We start from the raw sequence: 27,052 nt of genomic DNA on the forward strand, positions 1-27,052 counted from the left end.
TATAAAAGCTGAGGAAAGTAATTTGATTCTATCTTTTTTCACTTAAAACTATCTGACTTCTTTACAAATATTCTTAGGGAAGCTAATTTATCATGCTCATTATAATGTGCTGAATTGGTCTGAAAACAAAAAAGCCAGAAAATAAAAGCTCTAACAGATTTTACCAGTTGAAATCAGACACAATCATTTAAATACCAAGATTACTGAACAAACAATAAAGCAACAGTGTAAGAAACAAATAATAACTTTATGCTTTATCAAAATAAAACAAAAAGTCAAATTTCAATTTATAATGGCTTCACATTAAGAGCCTTTGAAATGTAAATATTTTCCAAAATATTTTCCTTCTCAGTTTTCCCATGCTATATAAGACACTGCGTGTGTGTTCAGTTGCTCAGCAGTGTCTGACTCTTTGCAGCCCCATGGGCTGTACTGCGCCAGGCTCCTCTGCCCATGGAATTTTCCAGGCAAGAATATTGGAGTGGGGGGCCATTTCCTACTCCAGGGGATCTTCCCTACCCAGGAGTCTCTGGTGTCCCCTGCATTGGCAGGCAGATTCTTACCACTAGTGCCACCTGGGAAGCCATCTGACACTATTTGAATGCAAAAAAATGTAACTACAGAGACAACGTGAGTGGTTCTGGTGTTGGACAAACATGGTCCTCAGGTGGAGGCTGCTTCTCAAAGGTGTCACCAGGGGAGGCTGCACACTCATCTTATGATTCTCTCCTTGCCCAGCGCATTTCCTCTGTAGGAATTATCTTGTTTTATACTGAAAACAACTCACATTACTTTATAGTTAGGAGTTTGTTTCTATTAAAATAATATTCCTCTAGTCTTACTGTCCTTTACACTTATAAGACATGGCTTTGAAAAGACCTTTTGCTCTTAAAAAAAATAAAATTTAATTTAAAAAATTTAATTGGAGGATAATTGCTTTATAATGTTGGTTTCTGCCACACATCAAAATGAATCAGCCATAGGTATACATGTGTACTTACGCCTCAGACTAGGTTTGTCAGATACTGTTTCCAGTGATAAGTTACTGTTTATGCATCTGGAAATTCTTACTCTGGTTAAGAGTGACTTTCCCCAGATGCATGGGATACAAGAAAGGGGGAAAAAAGCAAAAAAAAAAAAACAAAAACCCCAAAACCTGACAGGAACAGAGCCAACTTTGGGTTTTTCACCCCGGCACATTATTTGTAGTCATTTTTATTAGAACTATGGCAAATACTGACGACTTAGGTCACCTGCAATGCTTCTCTTGGTCAAGTGTTATCTGACTAGGATAGATGGGAACGTGACTAAGGTATCCCGACTTCTGAGAAAATTGGGTCCTAAATCAAGCACAAGAACAGGCTGGCCTCAGTGGTCATACACGCTCCCCAGAAAGAGGATCCAAGAGCATGAGTGAGAATAATGTTTCATTCAAAGCCTCACAAAGATGACTAACTCCTCAAACCTGATGCCTCTGTGTCTTGGGAGACGCGGCCTCGGGACAGTCCTAACAACGAATGGTAATGTGATGGTAAGAAAGAACTGAACACTTGACTAAGGCAGGACCTCTGACTATTTAAGGCTTAATGAACTTGCGGACGCAAAGAAGGTACCAGGAGTTGTTGAAGGCAGACAAGAAGCTGCAGGTCAGGAGCCCCATGCATTGATGTTGAGACCAAGCTGGGGAAACTCACTGCATAAAGGACCTTAGCCAGGCTGCAAAGAGATACCAATTCCCTTCAGGGGCAGAGCACTTGACCACAGGCAAACGAGATGCCTGAGTGAAAGGCCCAAGGATGGCTCTGCTCTGTCTGGGGAATATCAGCCACCACTGTACACGAGTGACCTGCTCTGCACAGCCATGCCTGTATCACTGCCACGGTTTCCTAAATCATCTCCCTGCTCCCCTTCCTGCTCCTTCTCATCCACTCACTACCCTACCGGCAGAGGAATCTTTTTAAAATGCAAATCTGATGCCATAGTTAAGATTTCCTTTCATTCTACGAGACACTACACAGAGTAACTTACTTACTCCTTAAGACGTCGGATCAGTTCAGTTCAGTTGCTCAGTCATGTCCAACTCTCTGCGACCCCATGAATCGCAGCATGCCAGGCCTCCCTGTCCATCACCAACTCCTGGAGTTTACTCAAACTAATGCCCATTGAGTCGGTGATGCCATCCAGCCGTCTCATCCTCTGTCGTCCCCTTCTCCTCCTGCCCCCAATCCCTCCCAGCATCAGGGTCTTTTCCAATGAGTCAACTCTTCGCATGAGGTGGCCAAAGTACTGGAGTTTCAGCTTCAGCATCACTCCTTCCAATGAACACCCAGGACTGATCTCCTTTAGGATGGACTGGTTGGATCTCCTTGCAGTCCAAGGGACTCTCAAGAGTCTTCTCCAACACCACAGTTCAAAAGCATCAATTTTTCGGTGCCCAGCTTTCTTCACAGTCCAACTCTCACATCCATACATGACCACTGGAAAAATCATAGCCTTGACCAGACGGACCTTTGTTGGCAAAGTAATGTCTCTGCTTTTTAATATGCTATCTAGGTTGGTCATAACTTTCCTTCCAAGGAGTAAGCATCTTTTAATTTCATGGCTGTAGTCACCATCTGCAGTGATTTTGGAGCCCCAAAAAATAAAGTCTGACACTGTTTCTACTGTCTCCCCATCTATTTCCCATGAGGTGATAGGACCAGATGCCATGATCTTAGTTTTCTGAATGTTGAGCTTTAAGCCAACTTTTTCACTCTCCTCTTTCACTTTCATCAAGAGGTTTCTCAGTTCCTCTTTACTCTCTGCCATAAGGGTGGTGTCATCTGCATATCTGAGGTTATTGATATTTCTCCTGGCAATCTTGATTCCAGCTTCTGCTTCCTCCAGCCCAGCGTTTCTCATAATGTACTCTGCAAAGAAGTTAAATAAGCAGGGTGACAATATACAGCCTTGACATACTCCTTTTTCTACCTGGAACCAGTCTGTTGTTCCATGTCCAGTTCTAACTGTTGCTTCCTGACCTGCATACAGGTTTCTCAAGAGGCAGGTCAGGTGGTCTGGTATTCCCATCTCTTTCAGAATTTTCCACAGTTTACTGTGATCCACACAGTCGAAGGCTTTGGTGTAGTCAATAAAGCAGAAATAGATGTTTTTCTGGAACTCTCTTGCTTTTTCAGTGATCCAGCGGATACTGGCAATTTGATCTCTGGTTCCTCTGCCTTTCCTAAAACCAGCTTGAACATGTGGAAGTTCTCAGTTCATGTATTGCTGAAGCCTGGCTTGGAGAATTTTAAGCGTTACTTTACTAGCGTGTGAGATGAGTGCAATTGTGTGGTAGTTTGAGCATTCTTTGGGATTGCCTTTCTTATGGATTGGAATGAAAGCTGACCTTTTCCAGGCCTGTGGCCACTGCTGAGTTTTCCAAATTTGTTGGCATATTGAGTGCAGCACTTTCACAGCATCATCTTTCAGGATTTGAAATAGTTCCACTGAACTTCCATCACATCCACTAGACATAGGGATAGGCAGAAATATTATCCCTATTTTGTAAAAAAGGCTGAGGCATAGAGAAGTAACTTGCTCAAAATCACAGAGGTAGCAAGCAGCAGATGTGGGGTTTGAACCAGGGCTGTTAACATTGTTTTACAGCACCTTCCACGCTTATGCTCCCAATCACCTGAAGACAGAATCTAGAATCTGTGACCTGATTTGTGAGATCCTGCATGACCTGACCTGTACTCAGTAGTGTCCAACTCTGCACGACCTCGTGGACTGTAGCCGGCCAGGCTCCTCTGTCCGTGGGGATTCTCCTCCAACTTCACCTTATCCCATGTTCTCACTCATGGGTCATGTTCCAGCTATATGTATACTCCTCACACACATTTGTGCAACATGTGTATACGTGAGTACACATTTATAGATGCACACAGACTTACATATATACAGGTATGAATTATATACCTAAACATTTATATAAATTTTCATGAATATATAAGAGGCTTTTTGGTATACTCATTAAGAACACAGACCCTAGGGCCAAATAGCAGTGATTCAAATTCTGACTGCCACTAATTAGCTGTGGGATATCTAATAGTTACTTACTTTCTATATTTCTAAGTGTCCTTATCTAATAAAATGCAAAGATAGAATTTACCTCCTAGGCTCCTAGGAAAGATTAAACAAATTAATATACATACTGCACTTGGAATAGTGCCCAGCAGGCAGTGAGTGCTACATAAAGTTCCTTCCCAAATTTGCTTATGAAAATATGTTCCTTTCACCTGAAATGGTCTTCTTTCTAACCTGGCCATCTACCCAGCCTTCAGAACTTGGCATAGACTGGTACCAGTTCCTCAGTGGGCCTTCCAGTGCCTCTAGGTTCCACGAGGCATCCCCATCCTGCGTGCCCAGAGTTCTGTGCAATTCATCTGCAGCAAGCACCACCCCGGTCAGCATTGTGATGACTGTATTCTCTGTGAGACTGTAAACTCCCCGAGGGCAGGGACTCGCTGTGTTTTCAACACTAGAGTATCCACTGGACGCACAACTCGGCCTAGGCAGAGCAGAGGCTCAATAAATGTCCGTGAATAAATGAGTGAAGCCCATGGGACCCAAGTGTGTTAACCTGCCCTGGGGATGTGGGGTAGACATTATGAGGAAGTAAGACAGGAGTCTGGACCTGAAGGATACAGGCACAGCAGACTGTTCTTCAGAGAGGGTATCTAGAGGCACCTCTAGATAGAGCAGCAAAGACAGAAAGGTGACGTGGCCTGCCCATATAGACAGAAGGTCGAGGCATCGTAATTTTGGGAGCTGAGAGGAAACGAGATTGGGCTGAAGAAACACTTTGCTTTGTGGATAAGAAAACTGGGCTTCAGTTACTTTGTCAGTCATTTATAACTGATTATTGACAGAGCAGACCTCTTAAATGAATGTTCTTTAATTGTGCCAAGACTTGTTAAAAGGTCTCCTTTCCTTTCTACAAGAAATAGAAAATGATGGAAAGAAATAGCTACCTTGTGTTCAGAGTTTGAGAAGGACTTCATGGTGATTGGACCCGACTGGGGTACTTAAGTGTCACCTGAAAATGGGGCTCTCTCATTCTGTTTATTGAGGGACTAATCCTCTTGGGTGATTTCCAGAGTTTGTGTTAAGGGGCAGTCACAATTTAGCAGAGTTACATGTTCAGCATCGTATAGCTCCTCCAATAAATTCTGGAGTTTCCCACAATGCCACTGCTCTACAGATCAGCTATGCACACAAAGGAGGAACAAAAATACTGTCTTGGGAAGTCAGGCCTGAGAATTCTAGAGGAGCCATTCCATACTGTAGAAATGTTGAGCCAGTATTTAAAATTCAGCTGGAGCAAGGAAGGTCTAATGGTGACATAATGCTTTTCTTCCCTTTTATCACCTCTACTATATACTAATCTTCCTTTCCCCCTTTTTATAAACTGGCTCATGGATGGGAGCAGGATGATGTAACCTGCTTATAAGACTTTTACAGAATAGCAATCTTGGTAAGACCTGCCGAGGCTTTGACAGACAGAACCAAAATGTGAAGCAAGCTAGACAAATTGAAGTGCTGGCCTGAGTGAAATGATGTGTGATTCAATAAGGGGAGATGCATTTCACTTTAGAAAGAAGCACACAGTTGATTAATGGAAAATGGAAAAGGAGTGATTAGTTGACAATGTGGAGAAAAGACCAAGGGCATGACAACACATCCTGTCAATTACAAAGCCAATGATGTGTTTTGGCAACTCAGGAAGCAAAATGCATTTTGAGATTCCTGAGCAGGCAGAGTCGGGAGGAAAAAATGAATATAGAGGAGACTGGGCTCAAATGAACATGAGGGTGGTGGTGGTGGTGGAAGATGATGCAATAGAGGAAAAGCATATCAAGACAACTGATGATGGACCTTCAGTGTGAGACTAAGGAACTGATTGGTTCAGTAATTATTAGTAAGGTCAAACTTACTAATATAAGACGTAATTTCAGTGACCTGTGTACATCTTGGATGGACACAGAGAACATATCTTCTTTATTTTGTCTAAAGTTGGTTTGGTCTGCTGTCTAAGTCTCTATCCTCTGGTTATCAGGATAAAATAAGCTTCAGTTCTATTCAGTTTAAACCCTAGTCTGAATTGATATTTCCAAGGACTCTTTACTAAGTGCTTATTCTTTTTGGAATCAAGAGACTGACTCTTGAAAAAACGGCAGCTTCCCCATCCCCTCTTTATTTTCCTAAGATGATGTCTGGGTGGCCTCATATCCTGAAGGGGAAAAACGGATCGCTAGGGCACAGTCCCGGGTGACGGCCATGGCGGGCAGCATGGCTGGTTGGAGCAGCTGTAACCGAGGGACTGGCCTTCCCTCTCAGATTGGCCAGAGCCTGGTACTACACTGCAGCCAACTACAGCCACCCTGCCCTGCTGGGGGTGCGAAGTCCAGGCCTTGAGCCCTCCCTCCATCCAGTGCTTCCACCCGAGGAGAGGTGTGGTCCTCTCTCCCCGTCCTCGAGAATAACGGCGGCTCTTAGCTCAGCATATGTGATACACAGTAATTGAGGGTAGCTCGAGAAGGTAAATCTCATGGTCTCTTGTGGCCATGGCCATCATGTGGCCACATCTGGGTCTGCTGGCAGAGGTAGGGGCAGAGCGGGGACTGCTGTGAGGCCAACTCTTTCCAGAGTCCTCAGCAGAGAGCAGACGCAAGCTGTTCTCTTTTATCTCACCCACCTCCCCTCTTCTGAGTCCCAACTCCGAGAAAGGGGATGGGCCAGCAAGTCTACTGAACTCTGCCCTCTGTCTCCCTCATCGTTTTCCTGGAGACCACATCAGGTGGGTCCTAGCTCTGCCTGACAAGCTGGGCCTTCTTCTCTACATAGCAGATCTGCAGGGTCAGAATCCTCAGTGCTGACTGATATGCTAGAGAAGTATTTTAAGGAATTTAGCGCTATCTTCTCACATGCTAATAGTCTGACTTCCAAGGTTTTTGTCTGGCTGCATAAGCCTTTCTTGTGTACAAGACATATTTCTTGAATATTCTTCCCATTCACATTCCTTCTGCACCACACACAATGTACCACTCCTCAGACAGATGTCTTGATCAAAGGCCTTTTACCATATTAAAAAAAGGCGAAAGAAAAATGCATGTGAATAATTTCATTAAGCTAGGTTCTTAATCAGGAGAAAGACTTAAAAGACGGAAAAAAAAAAAAGAACATTGGTTAAGTGCTTTCCACATGCCAGGCATGCTGTGTTCTTTCACTGAATTCTCATAACAATCCTGGAAGATAAATACTATCCCATTCACTTTCCAGAGGGGTCAGCTCTGTGTCAAAGTGATCAAACAATTTTCCCAGAGTCACAGGATACATAATTTGCAGACTCAGAATTTGAATCCTAGTCTTTCTAACAGAAAAACATATGCTGTTTCCAGTGTATCCCATAAATCATGTAAAGTGTTATATCCTACTGAATATAAAGCATCACCAGTAGTAGGCTGCTCTAATATTGTACATTCCACTAGAAAAGAAATGCACTGTCAATTACACCATGACACACTATTTTTAAGACAAATACTAATTTCTGAGATGAAAAAACATGCATCTTAGAATGAATGAAATCTGGTAAATGCAGTTCAAAGAAGATTATTTGAGTAGCTGCTATGCTGTGTACAGTCTGGACCAGAACACAAGAACACCCAGGGTAAGGAAAGATCAAGAAAATGTTACCATAGACATTAAGCTATCAAGATATGGAAGCCTGAGTAAAGACAGCCTTGTGAAATCAAAAGACAAGGCAAACTTCTAGGAAACACTATTTCCAGTGAATCAAGGGGTACAGCTGTTTGGATCTAGGTTGCAAAGGGTGTAAAATGGACTGTGAGCCAAGATTTTCAAGTCTGGAAGACTGAGGAATGGTAACAACTGGGAAAAGGGAGAAAGATGAGTTCCTTTTTTGATACTTTAACATCAAAAAACAATTCAGTTCTGTTAAGTTGCTCAGCTGTGTCTGAATCTGTGACCCCATGGACTGCAGCACTCCAGGCTTCCCTATCCATCACCAACTCCCAGAGCTTGCTCAAACTCATGTCCATTGAGTCAGTGATGCCATCCAACCATCTCCTCCTCTGTCGTCCCCTTCTCCTCTTGCCTTCAATCTTTCCCAGCATCAGGGTCTTTTCTGACTCTAAGCAGAGAGTCAGTTCTTTGCTTCAGGTGGCCTAAGTACTGGAGCTTCAACTTTGGCATCAGACCTCTCAGTGACTATTCGGGACTGATTTCCTTTAGGATTGACTGGTTTGATCTCCTTGCAGTTCAAGGGACTCTCAAGAGTCTTCTCCAACACCATAGTTAGTCCAAAAGCGTCAATTCTTTGGTGCTCAGCTTTCTTTATGGTCCAACTCTCACATCCATACATGACTACTGGAAAAACCATAGCCTTGACTAGATGGACCTTTGTTGGCAAAGTAATGTCTCTGCTTTTTAATATGCTTCCTAGGTTGGTTGTAGCTTTTCTTCCAAGGAGCAAGTGTTTTTTAATTTCATGGCTGCAGTCACCATCTGCAGTGATTTTGGAGCGCCAAAAAATAAAGTCAGCCACTGTTTCCCCAATCTATTTGCCATGAAGTGATGGCACAGGATGCCATGATCTTGGTTTTTTGACTGTTGAGCTTTAAGCCAGCTTTTTCCACTCTCTTCTTTCCCTTTCATCAAGAGAGTCTTGAGTTCCTCTTCACTTTCTGCCATAAGGATGGTGTCATCTGCATATCTGAGGTTATTGATATTTCTCCCAGCAGTCTTGATTCCAGCTTGTGCTTCATCCAGGCTGGCCTTTCTCATGATGGATTCTGCATAGAAGTTAAGTAATCAGGGTGACAACATACAGCCTTGATGTACTCCTTTCCCAATTTGGAACCAGTCTGTTGTTCCATGTCTGATTCTAACTGTTGCGTCTTGACCTGCATACAGATTTCTCAGGAGGTAGGTAAGGTGGTCTCGTATTCCCATTTCTTTAAGAATTTTCCACAGTTTGTTGTGATCCACACAGTCAAAGGCTTTAGCATAGTCAATGAAGAGGAAGCATATGTAATTACCTTCTTGTAACTCTAGAGAGGAGCGGGTAGAGATGCTGACATGGGGCTCACACACACAAGCACCAGCTTAAGATGACATCTAACTGGGGGTCTAGAGATGAAAAAAGGCAGATAGGTCTGGACTGTGCTGCCAAAGGAAATATGAAGAGATGGAACCTCAAGCAAAGAAGAGAAAATTCTAGACTAAAGGGGCCTCGGGAAGCACCTTCACCAAGGATGAGCATTGGTCCCTCTGGTGTCTTCAACAAGTACCCCAATGTCGACGTGGGGCAGAAAGCAGGTTTGGCAAGGTCTTCCTGCTGACTGGAGCGGCAGAGTTCACCCACACTTCCCTTCACAGTAGGAACTCAACACTTGCCTGCCGGACAGAAGGGAAAGGACTGGGCCAGCACAGGAGTTCCTGCTCTGAAACCAAGTGGTTATAGATAATTGCAAGAGTTTTCGGGAAATGTAAAAAAAAAAAATCTATATTAAGCAACACTGATAAAGGTAACAAATGGCACTTATCAAGACAAAGACTGTTCATCTAACACTGAGAAATAAGCATTTCCATCACCTTCCTCTTTTAATTTCAAGTAAAGTATAAGTCTTAAGATAGCCAGGCACATGAGCTGCTTGACCATAAGTTTCAGTCTGTTGCCTCATTTAGTTACTTAGTCCCATTCCACAGCATATTTGAAAGCTGCATTAACTATTTCAGGTTATGCACCTGTAGAAAGTTGCTCACCCTCCGGTTCTATAAGAATTAAATCCTTAGCCACTGGAGTCACTGACCTTCAACACACCCTGAAAGGAGACTGGAGCCCTCGGAATTCTGGGTAACCTGGTAGGATAGGCCTTCATATAAATTTTATGAACCTGGATTTTTGCATCTTTCCATACTTAGAAAAGCACTAAAGTCATTAATTAAGATACCTGTTCCTGGTGACCAGAAGCAACCTTCTGCTGAGATGCATGGTTTACTGCATGCTCATTACTTTGCCAAAATCACATACGTACCCATCTCCCCCGTACCTCTTGGAACAGTTTCTCAGAGCTCTCTGAGAGGCTGTCTCCTGGGCCACAGTCCACAGTAAGACACCAAAACACACGATTCATAGCTTTTCCACTGTGTCTGTGTGTTTTGTTGTTGTTGACACACTCTACTAATGCAGTGTCCCAAAGTGATCAAATATAAGCTCCTAATGTGACTAATGAAAAATTATTTTCTGGATCATCATCTGGATATTTTTTAACACGTTCAAATGAATTCCCATCCCCACTGCAGCTCCTCTAATGAAGTCTCCCCATCACCCGCAGCAGGGCACATCTCTGGGCAGTAAGGCTCTCCTTCCTGTTAGAATGGCCTCACCCTGACCACTCCTAGAACTTCACAGACCCGCATGGAAGCCTCTGACCACATATGGTTGCTGAGCACCTGAAATGTGGCCAGTCTGAATCAGGATGTGTTATGAGCATAAAATATATGCTGGACTTTGAAGGCTTAGTGTGAAAAAAGTATATAGGGTAACTCAGTAATTTTTATGTTGCTTATATGTTGGAATGATGCTTTGGATATAAAATGACTTAAATAAAATACATTCTTAAAATTTCTGTTTCCTTTTACTTTTTAAAATGTAGTTGGAAAATTTAATTGCACTTGTGACTTGCACCTGTGACTCCCATTATATTTCTTTAGCACAGCCCTGGTCAAGACTCTCAGATTCTGGGTCTTATTCATTTAATCAATAAGTTCACTGTAATTGACATTTATTATGTATATATGAACTAGGGTCTCTAAAAAAGACTGGTGATAAAAAGATATAAATAATATGACTTCTGACCTCAAGGAGATTACAGTTAGTGGGAAAAAAAATTTTAAAAGCAATTAAAACAATATGACACATGCTATTAAAGTAGAAAATTTTCTAGTCATTGGCATGGGGGAAAATTTAAGGGCACACCACACAGAGGGCACAGTGGGTCTGGAGATTCAGGGGAATAAAAAGAATCTATTTGGGAAACTGAACATAGATTGTGGTTACTGAGTCACTAAGTCATGCCTGACTCTTTCCCATCCCATGGACTGTAGCACGCCAGACTACTCTGTCCATGGGATTTCCCAGGCAAGAATACTGGAGTGGGTTGCCATTTCCTTCTCCAAGGGAGCTTCCCGACCCAGGGATCAAGCCCACGTCTCCTGCACTGCAGGCAGATTCTTTAACACTGAGACACCAGAGAAGCCCACACACGTAGATTATAAAGGCTGAAACAGGCTGCCTGTGGAGGAGGGGACAGACAGGACTCGGCAGTGGACTGGGGTGGGGAATGGGGGAAATGGAGAAGAGAACTTCACATCCCAGGCTGAGAAGGACAAAATGTGTCTTGTGGATGAGTCAATTTGTACTTCAGAGATACCGCAGCAGGAACACGATGGAGGAGGTCCGGGGATGGAGGGGCTGATGTTGGGAAGGTAAGGAGATGAAGGTAAACAGGCCAGCAAGACCTACTGCATAGTCAAGATGACAGTAATATAATCTAGGACAGACAGCACAGACTGAAGAAATATTGAGGAGGAAAATCTGCAGGTATTTGGGATTTAGTGGATGCTAAAGTGAAGAAAAGGAAATAGGGTCACTAAGATGAAGAGAAGTGGAAGTTGTTCAGTCATGTCCGACTCTTTGCGACCTCATGGACTATACAGTCCATGGAATTCTCTAGGTAAGAATACTGGAGTGGGTAGCCTTTACCTTCTCCAGGGGATCTTCCCAACCCAGGGATCGAACCCAGCTTTCCTGCATTGCGGGCGAATTCTTAACTAGCTAAGCCATGAGGGAAGTCCAAGAATACTGGAGTGGGTAGCCTATCCCTTCTCCAGGGAATCTTCCTGACCCAGGAATCGAACTGGGGTCTCCTGCATTGCAGGTGGATTATTTACCAACTGAGCTATCAGGAAAGCCCTGGTGACTAAGATGATGTGGGATAAATACTAGGTGCCTGCTAAAAATGTTTGCTATCAGAAGGAATTCTTAAGAAATGACACTAAGTTGAGTGGCTGGACTGAAATGAAATTGCTTTCAAAATACACCAGCAGCTAAGTGCCCAGATCAATCAGGCATCCTGTTGGAGGTCCCTGCCCTCATCAGATTTACTCCTGCTCAGGGTACCTGCAGCGCTGGGATGAGGGAGACTGCTGAGAATTCAGTGAATAGAAGTGGGATATTTGAGAATCTGAAAAAGACTTCTTAGAAAGCAAGGCCTGGAGTTGGATTCTGAAGGGCAGGAAGCACAGGAGAAAGAGTATTTGTAATAAGAAAGGAAAACCGAAACAGATGCAACAAATGAGTTTTTAAAGTCAGGAATGAGTAAGCGGCAAGAGGTTCTCCTAGGACAAGTCGAGGACGGCCTGTTTATTTTGGGAAGAATGGTGGATGAAGGTGGAAAGACAGCTGGGATCATACTACAGAGGGAGCTGTAAGCAGCAGGGAGCCATTATAAGGTTTCAAGTAAAGAAACTGACAACCTTACATTTAAGTAAGGTTACTCTGGTGATGTATAGGAAAACTCAAGTAGGATGATGGTGTAAGGCAGTTCTGCTGACACTTTTACCAAATCCAGGAAATGTTGAACCCTCTTCCAAGCCCTGGGGACTTATAAATAAGTGAGGACTAGTCTCTCCCTCTAGAACTTGCAACCTACTGTGGGTAAGCAGAGAACAAGATCAGTTAGGATTGTCTTTGCTTATTTGATTTTTTGAAGCAATGAGTGTTAGATCAGGGGCTCAGCAGTGAGAATGGACAGAAAGCACCTGAAAGCAAGATAGATGGCCTGTGGACATATAATTAAAGCCCCTTATTTACTGGGTCCTGTACCACTTGCTTTTACCCCAATTTGTCTTTATTTTTCCCCATTTAGTTCCCTGTTCTTCCTTTCTATCCTCTTTTCCATGGCCAAGGGCACTAACTGAACACTGGCCAATCAAATAACCTCTTACTTACACACCCTGTCTTTCCCTGAGCCAAGTATGCTTTCTACTCTGAGTAGGCTTGACATTTTTTCATTCAGTGGTCCCATCTCTGAGCAGTCAACTAGGTATATATCACACATGGAATTAGCTGAATTTCATATAATCAGACAGGCTGATGCATTTTCATTAAAACTCTTATTTTAGGGACTTCCCTGGTGGTCCAGTGATTAAGAATTTGCCTTGCAATGCAGGGGACATGGGTTTGATCCATGGTCGGGGGACTAGGAACTCACATGCCAAGGGGCAACGAGGCCTGTGGACCGCAACTACTGAACCTACACTTTAGAGCCCAGAAGCTGAAACTACTACAGCCCATGCGCCCCAGAGCCTGTGCTCTGCAACAGGGGAAGCCACTGCAAAGAGAAGCCCACATACTGCAACTAGAGAAAACCCACCTGCAGCAACCAAGACCCAGGGCAGCCAAAAAAACCCTTAGTTTAAATTAAAAAGTAAAGGAAGTACTAGACAACAGTTTGCCAAACAGGCACAGAGATAAAAGTATATGACCCTGTTAAAGTGTAACTCCATAGTCTATCAACATAGTTCAATAAAGATTTAACCCTAAATGGCTTACTATATGTCAGCTACTTGATTACTGGGACAAGTTGAATAAGACACAATTCCAGTCCTGAGAACTTTGAGACTTTATAGACAGGTGATGAAAAATTCATCTAACCATATATGTCCTTACTGCTCATTCTAGTCTGTACCATGATGATTTCTTACTTGCACCATCTTCCTGCTTCTGCCATCACTTCCCACCCCTTACCAGCTCCCTCACAGTTTGAGTGAACCTGTTAAACATAAATCATATCATGTCTTCCCCCTCTTACTGAGGAAAACTGTAAGTCCTTAATCTCAGTCCATAAATTTCCGTATGCTGCCTTTGATGTCATCTCCTACGATCATTCCCCTTACTTAACTCTATTACCACTTGGCTTCTTTAACAAGGCCAGAATGTTCTGAACACATTCTCATCCAAAACCCCTTTTCTGGTTGTTTATGCCTGGGAGTTTCCTTCCAAAACATCTGCATGATCTTCTCTATCACTTTCTGGAGATATCTGCTCAAAGGCTATCTTATGACTGAGTCCTTCTCTGACCACCCAGTATTCCCTACCTCCCTTTATCATGCTTTACTTTTTTAAAAAAGCATTTATTCAATAAAATGCATCTATTACCACTGGAATTTACCATTTATTGTCTGCCTCTCTCAACAACATTCGAAGCTCCACAGAAAGAGGGTCTGATGATTTCTTCCTGTACTCCCAGCACTTGGAATGTTGTCTGGCATGTTGTTGATGGTCAACAAACACTTCTTAAATGAACCAGATGAATGACTGGGGGTTTATGCACAGGGTTTTAGGGGATGAGGGTATGTGGCATAAGCAGAGAGGAAGAGGGCTATCAGAGAATGATTCTTTAAGCAGATAATGGTTGGGCTGAGACATCACTCATTCAACACATTATTCTGGAGTGTTACTATGTGCCAGGCATTATTCTAGGATCAGGAAATGTAGCTGTCATGAAGACAGACAAGTCTCTGTACTTGTGGAACAATCTTGAGAGAAAGATTGTTGCTTGCTTCTTGAAGCAAGAAAGCCTATACATGAGTGAACAAGGAAAATATCCAACACTGAACATGCTATGCAAAGAAGTAAAACAGGACGATATAAAAGAGAGCACACCCAGGGGCTTATTTTAGATTGAGTCATCACAGAAGCATCTCTAGGAAATTACATTTCAGCAGAGACTTGAAGAAAGGAGGAAAGCACCCATGTGAAGATGAAGCAGTAAGCATTCCTACAGAGAGAAGAGCCAGTGCAAAATCCTTAAATGGGAATGGGCTTAAAGTATTCAAGAAACCAAATGGAAAGACACACAGTTGCAGAGAAGTGGGCAAGAACAAGAGGGGCGTGACTTACGGTGAGGCAGGAAGACTCTCCATGAGCAGGACTTAGGAGGTGAGGCAGGGGAGGTGCCAGAAGAAAAGCACTGTAGGCAGTGAGAACAGCAAAGGCAAGAAGGCGTGAAATAGATTGGTATGTCTGAGTAATTCTAGGAAATACATTTCTCCTGGGTCCAATGCACAGAGATGGAATTAGAACATGGTACAGGTAAACAATTTTTTTTTTTTTTTCATGAAGCTTCTGGCACATTCCGCTGCAGTTGGAAAAGAGAACCATTTCTTTATGGTTCCAAGAACCATACACAGTGAACCCAACACGGCCTCAGGAAGATCTATAGCCAACCTATAAGGAAAGACTATGCTAAGAGGTGTATTCTTAGATTCAGATATTATGTATTTGAGCTTAGAAGCTTGGAAGGTAAAAAGCAAATACAACCTCAGATTTGTAAGCTGTCACAACCCATTTTAGACAGTGAAGGACGAGAAAGTGAAAGTGAAAGTCGTTCAGTCTTGTTCGCCTCTTTGTGACCCCATGGACTGTATAGTCCATGGAATTCTCCAGATCAGAATACTGCAGTGGGTAGTCTTTCCGTTCTCCAGGGGATATTCCCAACCCAAGGATCGAACCCAGGTCTCCCTCACTGCAGGTGGATTCTTTACCAGCTGAGCCACAAGGGAAGCCCAAGAATACTGGAGTGGGTAGCCTATCCCTTCTCCAGGGGATCTTCCCGACCCAGGAATCAAACCGGGGTCTCCTGCATTGCAGGCAGATTCTTTACCAACTGAGCTATGAGGGAAGCCTGTGAAGGACAAGGGGGTGGGTTAAATCACTCGCAGTCAAGAGCTGGGAGTCAATTCCATGTCACACTTTACCCAATGCTGTTTCCCCTGCTGTGAGCCTCTCATCAGTGGATTCAATATACTTGCCTGGAATGATCCTTGCCATTAATTTCTTCTAGGGACCTTGCCTTCTACATTTTTCCTTTGGCTTTGTTTTCTCCTGTACCTGCTTATAATTTAGAAAATTTGTATGTTTTCCCTTATAATTTAGAAAATTTGTATGCTAATTCTAATCAATTTCATGTTTTATGGCAGCTGTTCTTCAGCTCAACCTTCTACCAACAAAAGTGATGAAAACCCAAATAAACTCAAAGATGGGATTAATATACTTAGACATATTTCTTTATACTGAGTCCCCAAGGAATGTCTTAGTCTTTGGAAACTTTAACATATCATCTTTTTTTTTTTCTTAATGGTCGAGACCCTGTTATTGGTAGAACTGAGTCCCCAAGGAATGTCTTAGTCTTTGGAAACTTTGACATATCATCTTTTTTTTTTTTAAACAGTCGAGACCCTGTTATCAGTAGAAACAGAGTCTTTGTATAAAGTAGTGCTGATTTCACAACAAGGAATCTAAGTTCATAGTTTTTCAAGTAAACTGACTTACGAGTAACTCTTCAATATTTGTATTATATTAGCTTGTTGCTGATGGACACTAAGCACTAAGATTAAAGCCATTTTGAAACTATTATTTTATACATCATATTAGAAGGCATTATGAGGTATACCAAGATGAAATATTTACAGTTGACTCTCGAATAACACAGGTTTTAACTGCATGGGTCCACTTATGTGTGGCTTTTTTTTAACTAGTAAGTTCTATAGTATGAAATGATCCATGGTTGACTGAATCTGCAGATATGGAGAGATGGTAGATACAGAGGGACTGTGCATGCAGAGGGTTGGCTGTAAAGTTACAGGTGGATTTTTAACTCTGCAGAGGGTCAGCACCTCCAACTCCTGCACTGCTCAAGGGTCCACTGTATTCAGGAAGAAACAAATGAAGGGTGAAATTTTCTTCCATTAACAAGAGCAAATTTTGTACTCATACTACAAGCCTCTAGTCCATACTCCATAATTAACAATGTAAGCATGTAGTTCAGATAGCAGCTAAGATGTTCACTGCGAATGAGGTTAACAAATTCTCACGACATAATGTTATCTGTTGCAGGAGATATTTACCTCAAAAAATTTTGGATGTCCAGGATATGAGCAATGTCTCCTAGTACTTCTCTATTAGATGGCTAAATTGATGGTGTCTACAATGCCATGTTTATGAATTTCAGCAATGATGTGCACAGTGATGGCCTCCTGAAATGCTGACGATATTTTTCTTGGTAAATGGTAAATTCTGAAATGCTTGGGAAAAAGGACATTTGACAATGTGAATGAAAACTAAAAGGTGAAAAGGAAGGCAAGGACTAGTCAAGATGCTCAAAGGAAGTGAGAGAACTGATCCCAATTTGTACTTGCGCAGCTTGTAGGACCTTAGTTCCCTGACCAGGGACTGAACTCGTACCCTCAGCAGTGAAAGCATGGTGCTCTGACCACTGGACTGCCAGTGAAGTCCCAGTTCCAATTTTTAGATGCACAACATTTCTAGAGATGCCAGTGTGAAGGCAGGTACTCTGCAACCTTCGCCTTTTCATGTTAGTGGAGGTTGGCAACAAAGCAAATAAACATGGTTCAAAGAAAAAGATGAGGCAGTAACAGTAGGGTCCAAGAAGCAGAAAGTAAAAGTGCAAAACCTCAAAAATGATGAAGTATTTTACTTCTATTTTCCAGTGTTTCTTTTCATCCATGCTTAAAGAAATGACATTTTCCAGAGCCTAAAACTTGTCTTTTATAACATCTAAGTTGTGACAAGAAACAAACATTAGTTGTTCAGCTGATAAAGTTAAATGTGAAATTAACATCAGAGTTACCTGAAACTCTAATCCATAGTTCTCTCTGCAGAATTCTCTCAGTTTAGGATACACGTTTTCTTTCAGAGCCTGTCTTTCTGCTCCCGTGTCTGTGGTAGAAAAAGCAAACACAGAGAAAGTGAGTTATGTCCACATATGGAAAAGAAAGCACAAAAAAAGAAAGCTTACAAATAAACACGAATATAATCAAGCTGGGGTGCTACACTGTGAAATGATGGGGTATTTATCTACTGGAGGGAACTTGTTCTTCACAGAGCAGGGGGAGCCAAGGTCCCTCTACCAGGCGTATAGGATGGATGGGAGCCCCCTGGTAAGTTCTGCGGGTGCTGGCAGAGCTGAGAATTCACAGCTGATTCTCTAGACCCGTGGAGACCCTCATATCGATCTCTTAATAGCCACAACCACACTGACTTTCAAAGAGGTAAAAGGAAAAATCATAGGGCTACCGGGTGTATCTCCATTGAGTATAAATGTTTCAGCACACACACACATATTCGTTACTGATTTCCCAAAATGTCTAGACTCTGTCATTTCCTAAAGCATTCAGAAACAATAGCATCTGTGCAATCAGCACAATAATGAGGAGGGACAAACCGTAGGAGTCAACAACTAAAAACTTGCAGATTCCACACATGGTATTTGAAAACTAGCCAGTGGTTCAGTAGTGGTATCTTTCACTCTGGACTCAGGGACCTGTTATATCAGAGAGGGGACCACTTTACATGTGCCACCGTGTGTAAAAGCTTCAAAATAAAGTACTTAAAAATTATCTATGTCATTAAAAATACAAGAAGAAACAGAGAACCTGAAACCAGAAAAACCACAAAATATGTATGTATTTAATGTTGAATGTTCTGCACAGAAACGGATTCTAGATTCCATCTGTGCTGGATGATGCTCCATATCAGTGATGATGCTGTAAGATGCTTACAGCAAAGACAGACTTGCCCTCTCCAAGTAACTTCAGACGGAGATGAGAATCAGAGCTTTTCAAAATTAGGTTAATGTGTGATCTCATGGAAAGGACCATTTGCTAAATGTACCTCAATCCCAGCCATAACCATGAAACATCTGCATGCCACGTTTATAACTGAGAAACCAATTTAAAAGACTGTCCTTGTTGTTCTCCACCACATCTGTGCATACAAACGCAACCATATGCCACATTGACCTACTCTACTTTCCCACTGTTCTCAAGCCTGTTTTGAGAGGCAACCAACCAGTCTTGAGAGTCTGAGATGCAGCGGCAGCTCAACAGAGCGACAGGAACCAGTGTTTACAAGGGAACCAAAGATTCTATACAAGGTCTTTGAGATTATCCTGTAATCCAAACAAGCAGGGCCTTCTCCCACCACAGATCCAACATGGACCTGAGTCCACAGGATGAGCGGGAGGACCACGCTTGAGGAGGGCACACCTGAACAGTGACCAGGTGCTGTTACGGCACCAGTGGGGGCGGGCGACTAGGCTTTCACATGATTGATGTAATCCTGGCATCACATGCCCATCCTCCTTCACCCTGTTTTAAGGGTTGAAACTCTGCAGTAAAACTGATAATATTCAATCTCTCTAAAAGGCTACAGATGTTCAAAAGCCAGATAACAAAAAGTCACTTTAAAAATGAAGTATTACCTGATGTGGAATCTGGGAGTATATTAAATAAAGATTACTGGTAAGATACTCCAAAAAAAAATTGTATCCTAATAATACATGAAAAAATTATGAAATGAGGAGCAGAAATCTGTTTTTTCAAAATGTTATTACTGTAAATTTTATTCCTGGGTACTGAGACCTAAATGTGTCTTAGTAAGAAGGCTAAGGCAGAAACCCAGTATCTAATTACTAACATTCAGTGAGTGCTTACCATAGACTAATATTTCTATGTGCATTTTCTTAGTCACTTCTGTCAACAACCTATGAAATAGGTAAGATTACTAGTCCATTTTTATATAAGAGGAAACAAATATAAAGCAGTTAAGAGACATGCTTGAAGTCATTATGACCACTAAGTTGGAGAACTTGGATTTGAATCTAGAGAGCTAAATGTCACACTTTGCTCTAGCCATGGAAAATATGTAACTGTGCAAAGAATATTTGAAAACGACACGTGCAATAACTTCCCTGAATGATTAAGGGATGTCAAAGTCCTAATACTTATGAAACAAAAAATCTGAGTTACCTACTTCTCTTCACCTCTGATGCAAGCCAAGCTCATCTCTCCGTTGAACCTTATCTTGCTGTTTCCATACTTGCTTCCATCCATCTATTCTCCACAAAGCAGCCAGCCCAATCTTGCAAGAACAAATCTGATCATGTCACTCTCTCATTTCAAATCCTCCAGCATCTCTTCATGGAACTTGAGATGAAATCCCCACTCCTTCCCTTGGATGTCCTTCTCCCTCCCTCAGCTCACTTCTTACCACTTGTCTAGTCCACATCACTCCAGCAGCAGTGGTGTTCATTTGGTTTCTGGATTACATTTTCACTCGTGACCTTTGCTCTAGCCATGACTTCCTCCGGGAATGCTCAATCCCATGATCATCTCATGGCATCTCCTGTCACTCAAGTGTCAGCTTCAATGCCACCTCCTCAGAGCGGTCTCCCCCGAGCCCTCCGGCCAGAGAAGCCCTCTCTGTCACACCACCTTCAGATTCTCTGCACATGACACATCACTGTTGGTGACGGCTGTTCACCATCTGTCTGCCCCGCCTGCCTCATGAGTTCAATGGGCCTCAGAACCTTTCTCTGTCTCTTCTGCTGATGCATCTCCAGTGACTAGAATCACTCAGTTGAGGAAGCAGTAAATGAAAAAAAAAATCCACAAAAGGACGAGCGATAAAACTGAGCTGACAGACAATGCTTCTCTGAAATTACCTCCAGAAACAGAAAGGCTTCATACATTACAATGTGTCACTGGTTGGAAATAGAATCAACACTGTAAAATTCTGGGAAATAAATGATAGGGTTTAGAAAGTCAGCTTCATGAAGTAAGTGAATGAACTAAAATACTGATGTCTTCCCTGGTTTCTGTGTTTCTGGAAAAATACTAATATTTTATCAAATTATGTTGAATGTTTCTAAAAATGTGAGGGAAGCATATGATAGACATTCTGTGTTACTACTTAGAGTACAAAAGTGACTCAGATTTTCCTATATTTGTATTAATACAGGATGAGTGGTTCTGGAAATGGAAAAGTAATTAAAATAGAATGGATTCATTATGTTAGGTGATAGATAAGCTGGCTTAATTATACAAAAAACCTGATTCATACTGACAGCAAATCCGGATGGTTAGCAATTTAAAAACACTAGAATGTCACGGACAGGAAAAATTAAGTCACAGAATGTTGCCCATATAAAGGGACCTTTTAAAAAAGCGTAGATCAAGACAAGGTATGTAATCATTTATTCTTCACCATCACTGTGTCCACTTGTATCTGCCCACCTTTGAAAAGATGCCTAACACTTTAGTAGCACTATAGAGGTTTTTAAAGAGTTGCTTTCTGAATAATTCTTCTCTGATTTCAGAATTAATGATGGTCTCTGTGCAGTATCTGAATTACCTGCAGGAGGAATACGAGTTGAGGGAGAATTATCAGTCAATATCATTATCCTATTTCATGCAGGGTTTAGAGTAATTCCAAGTTTTTATTAAAAATAAGAGTGCCAAAATGACCACGTTGGATTGGAACTTCTTACCACCCCCACTCCCCCACACTTAAGGGCATGGACCTTAGGTGAAGTCATTTCCCTCTTGGCAGCTCAGAAAACTTATTTGGGATCTACCTGCAGCTGTCATTCCAGCTGGGTTTCCCAAGTTTCCTTACGTCTCTTTTTGCTTGGATCCTCCCCCTTTTCCTGGCCCCTTAGCCAGTAATACACTGTACATCCTATCTGACTTCTGTCATCCAGGTTGATTTCCTGTTTGGTGGCTTCCCAGAGGCTGCCTCATTTTCATGTCTTCCAAGGCTTCTGTGCCCAACCAGTCACCCTTACTGTTTCTCATTTCAATGTCACTAAATCCTGTCAATTTCATCATAACCATCTCCTGAATCTGGCTATGCTTTTTTTTTTTTTTCTAATCTCTATGTTTGTACTCATCATCTCAACTCTAAGCATCCAAAAGTCTCCAATCTCATTGATCTGTTACTTGTCTCTCCTCATTGCAGTCTTATAACTGCTGGAGATAAATGCCAAGACAAAACAAAAGTGAAAACTAATTTGATCACTAAAAGCCTTGCTTGGCATCTGTTGGCCTAGAGGATGAAGGCCAGAATGTTTAGCAGATGTAAATGTATCTCTGACCTAAGTTTCATCTTCTACCGCTCTTTACCATGTAACCTCCAGAGTATTTTTCAGATATTACTTGAACCTTGTCTTTACACATACTGCTCTCCATGCTCAGAATTCCCTATCTGCCGCATCCCATTGTTTGGCAGACTGAGACCCTCCTGAGTCCCAATCAAAAGCACCACAATTTGTGAACTCTTACTGGTTAGAGACAAGCATGTCCTGGTCACCTCACAGAACTTTGCTCATCCCTATATAACACCATGCATTATGCTTTATTATAATATTTGTAATTTATTTTTAGTCTGTCTCCCCCATTAAACTTGTATCACAGAAAATACAGCAGACCCCAGCACATACCTAGGACTCAATAAATGAAAGAGAAAACAGATGCTATTATAATTAAAACATTAATTAAACTCAAAGAATTATTTTATTTCCATAAAGTTAACATAAATGAAAATTCAACTTTATCTTAAATTAATAGTTGATTATGTTAATAGCATTAACAGCAATGTGTGAATCTGGAGTGATGTCACAAAATAATGACAAAGTATGGCATAATGAGGAGTTTACTTAGCAAATACTCTTCCTAATTAGCAATAATAAAATTGGAAAAAATGATCAAAAGAAGCATTTTAATGTAAATTAACCAAAGACCAAGGGCATAAAACAAATTGGGAAGTGATTATTAATCAAAAGCAACTGACCTTCGGATAAGAACAGTGGGAGTCTATGAGATTCTCGCCTGGGGTTTCTCCCACCACTTCTTAACCACTCCCTCTCTCAGACCCCACGTCAGAGAGGGTCAAGCTGTGAACCTCAGCATCTTCATGGCCATAGAAGGCTCACCTGATTTGCAACTGAGCATGGGAAAACTCCATGCCCATGAGTGCTGTTAGCAGCAGCAGTAGTCTCAGAGGCAGACAAATGGGGAAGCCCAGTGGCTCTGCTAGCCTTGGCTTCACTCAAATTTTACAAGGAAATGAATGAAATAAACAGCCATAAGACAGTCTTGATAAGCTCTCTGATAAGCTTCTTCTGGCCGAAGAAACCTACCCACAGACATAAAAGATCAAAACCTATCCACATGCTTCAGGCTGACTTTGATCCTCGTACATGGAGCATGGAAACATGAGAAGGCCTGGTGGAAAAGTAAAAGCTGGGACAGATTAAGATGCTCTGCAAAACTTGGCATGTTTTGCACTTAATGAAATGGAAATCCATGTCAAAAGTTAAGAAGTGCAACTAAAGCAATGGCTAGAGAGAAATCTATACCTTTAAACACCTACAGTAGAAATGAAAGGTCTCAAACCGGTAACTTAGGATTCTACCTTAAGAAACTAGAAAAAGATGAAAGAAAGAAGACATACATATGGCCTACAGGCACAGAAAAAGATGCTCAACATCACCGATTATTAGGGAAATGCAAAAAAGAACCACAATGAAAGGTTACCTCACACCTGTCAGAATGGCTATTACCAGAAAGACAACAGAGTAACTGCTGGCAAGGATGTAAAGAAAGGGGACCCTCCTGCACTGTTGGGGTGAATGTCAATCGGTGCAGTGACTAAGGAAAACCCTACAGAGATCCCTCAGAGAATTAAAAATAGAACTAGTATGTGATCCAGCAATTCCACGCCTGGGTATTTACCCAAAAAAAATTACTTAGGAAAGATATATGCACCCCTATGTTCACTGACACATTATTTATAACATCTGAGATATGAATGCGACCTATAAAGAAGATGTGGTATACATATATACAATGGAAAATTACTCAGCCATAAAAAAAGAATGAAATCTTGTCATTTGCAACAATATGGATGGATCTACAGGGTATTATGCTAAGTGAAACAAGTCAGATAAAGACAAATACTACGTTATTTCACTTATATATAGAATCTAAAAGACAAAACAAATGAACAAACACAACACATCAGAAACAGTTAAAGATACCAGGAACAAACAGGTGATTGCCAGAGGAGATGGGATGGCAGGGCAGGGGGTAGAAAGAGGTGAGCGAGATTAAGAGGTACAAATTTCCAGCTACAAAATGAATGAGTCACGAGTATGAAGTATACAGTGTGAGGAATATGGTTAATAACTAAATAATGTCTTTGTGGTGACATACCACAACTAGACATTGTGGTGATCACTCTCAGATGTACAGAAAAAAAATCACTATGGTATAATAAGAACTGACAGTGTTGTAGGTCAATTATATTTCAAAAACAAACACAAAGAAATTCACAGAAAAAGAGATCAGATTTGTGGTTCGCAGAGAAGGGGTAGATGGAGGTGGTAGGTGAAGGTAGTCCAAAGTGCTACAGACTCCAAGACAGAAGTACTAGAGATGTAATGTACGACATGATAAAGATATTCAACACTGTTCTATGTTATATATAAAAATTGAGAGTAAATCCTAAGAGTTTTCAGCACATACACAAAAAATAGTTTTCAGTCTCTATCTCTTTATCTATATGAGATGACGGATATTCACTAAACTTAACTATAGTAATTATTTCATGATATAAATAAAATCATTATGCTGTATGCCTTAAACTTATACTGTGCTGTACTGTTAATTTTATGTCAATAAAACTAGAAGAAAAAAAAACAAACTTGAAAGAGAACAAATTTAATCCAAAACAAACTGAAGGAGGAAAATACAGAGTCAAAATCAATGAAATAGAAAATAGGGGGAAAAAATCCCATATAACCAATAAAGTCAAAGGTTAACTGTCTGAATGAGTAGTACAATTTACAAACTTCTAGTTAGGTTGATTAGAAAAAAGGAGGAGACAAACTATCATAATTTGGAATGAAATATAGCATATAGGTGCTCCAGAAATTTTAAAAAGTTCTAAGGGCATAAAATTATGAACAATAACTTTATTTCTAACAAATCAGAAAACCTGGTTGAAATGACCAAATTCTACAAGCAGAAATTCTTGAAACTGACTAAAGGAAAAGAAAATATGAAGAGATCTAAAACAAATTAAATAATCTGAATTAGTTATTAAAAATCTTCCCAAAGAAAATCACCAGTCCAGAGAATTTAACTGATAAATTATAACAACCTGTAAAGAAATACTCCCTTACACTTTCAGAAAATAGAGTAGAAGGAACACTTCAACTTACTCTTTAAGTCTATATCATCCTAAACCCCAAACCAGACGTTTGCCAAAATCTAATACCCATTCAGGATAAAAACTCAGCCACGGAGAACAGAAAGGCATTTCCTGATCGTGATAAAGGCTACCTACACAGAACCTTAACAATTAGCACTATGCTTCACAGCTTCAGACTGAATATTTTCCAGTTATGATCAGGAACACATTACCACTTCTATTTAACATTTAACTGGAGGTTGTAATCAGTGTAGTGAAGAAACAATGAAAAATTAAGGCACCTAGCATGCTTCAGTCCATGGGGTCACAAAAAGTCAGACACAACTGAGTAACTGAACTGAACTTAGATTGAAAAGAAAAGTTATTTTCAGATGACATGGTCTTGTATGTAGGAAATCCTGAGAAATTCAGAGAAAAATTATAATAACTAATAAATGATTTCAGCAAGGTCACTGGATAGGCTACAACAGTGCTTCTTTATATTCACAACAAACAATTCAGAAATGAAACAGAAAAATTGCATTTATAATAGCATTAAAATAATAAAACACTGAAAAAAATTTAACAAAAACAATGCAAGACATACATCATAAAGTGTAAGACCTTGCTGAGAGAAAGATCTAAAAGGAGAGAGAGACATTTCATGTTTATGGATGGGAAGGCTCAACAGTACTAGGACGGCAAACCTCACCAATTCCAGGCTTGAGATTCTCCAAAGTGATCTACAGACCCAACACAGTCCCTATCAAAATCCCAGCATGTTTTGCAATTATGCTGTCAGTACCATTAATTAAATGAAGTTTTAAAACACACCCTAGTCAATCTTGCTCATTATTCAATATAAGTATATCAATTGGTATCAAACAGGGAAGACAGAGGGACTGAACGTGGTTCTAGAACCAAATTCCCTGTGTCTGAATCCCAGCTCCTTCACCTGCTAGCTGTGTGATCTCAGGCAGCTTGTTAAGTCTCATTTTTTTCATTTGTCATATGGAATGAAAATTACTAGTATCAAGCTTATGAGGTTGTTGTCAAAATTACAATGGAATCTTTCAACAACACCTGGCATGTGGTAAATGCTCAATAATCACTGCAATTATTCTAGCAAATAATTTGGGGAATCAAAGATTAAAGCATCTTTTATTACTTATGAGAATTTTCAGCACTAAAAGATTAACAGTAAAGTAGCTACAACAGTCATGATCTTGTCCCACATTGTATTTCTTAAAAAAATGGTTAAATTTTCAAGATATTTTTCAAAGCTTTAGGGGAAGCCATAGTTCAAATGTAATTTAAAAAATATCACCAGTTTATCCAAATACTCTGAAGAGTTCCCAGTAGGACTTGAATAGCTGTACCATTGCTACACTTCAATACATTTTAGGAAAAGAGGGCAAACTACAAAAGCTAACAATGCTGGGCTTGTTTCTGGTAATGCTGAGGAAAGGAAACCTGCACAAACATGACACTAAGACAACCCAAATATGGCATACAGGTATGTAAAAATGTATCTTTTAAAACACGTCACATACTTTGAATAAAACCAAACAATGCCCAAGACAGTGAAAGCAGTAATCTCGGGAAATAAGGATTCTTCAAGGCCAGCTTTTGGCTATTTTCCACTAAATCCTGGTGACCTCGAGTGTTGATTTCTGTCTTCTGTGGGTCAGGGTACACTGGACACAAAACACAGAGCCCCAAAGTGATGAGTCTGCCAGGAAATCCTTGGGAAAAGCCTTGACCTCAAAGAGTCAAGATCTTCAGTGTGACAGTCGATCAGAAATAACTTCATCACCAAGAAAATGTGCCGCCATACCATCTGCACTTGGCAGAGAAAACAACCTCCTT

The 27,052-nt window shown here is 41.0% G+C and overlaps 1 protein-coding gene across 1 annotated transcript in view; it reads right to left on the reverse strand.

Moving 5' to 3' along the window:
• NWD2 (NACHT and WD repeat domain containing 2) overlaps positions 1-27,052 on the reverse strand; it is a 215,179-nt gene that overhangs the window by 109,222 nt on the left and 78,905 nt on the right. Inside the window, exon 2 of the mRNA XM_020888269.2 lies at positions 17,781-17,869. Coding sequence (XP_020743928.2) covers positions 17,781-17,869 — 89 coding nt within the window. The remainder of the gene's footprint in view (positions 1-17,780; positions 17,870-27,052) is intronic.

This window comes from Odocoileus virginianus, chromosome 21 (genome assembly GCF_023699985.2).
Source record: "Odocoileus virginianus isolate 20LAN1187 ecotype Illinois chromosome 21, Ovbor_1.2, whole genome shotgun sequence".
NCBI lineage: Eukaryota > Metazoa > Chordata > Mammalia > Artiodactyla > Cervidae > Odocoileus > Odocoileus virginianus.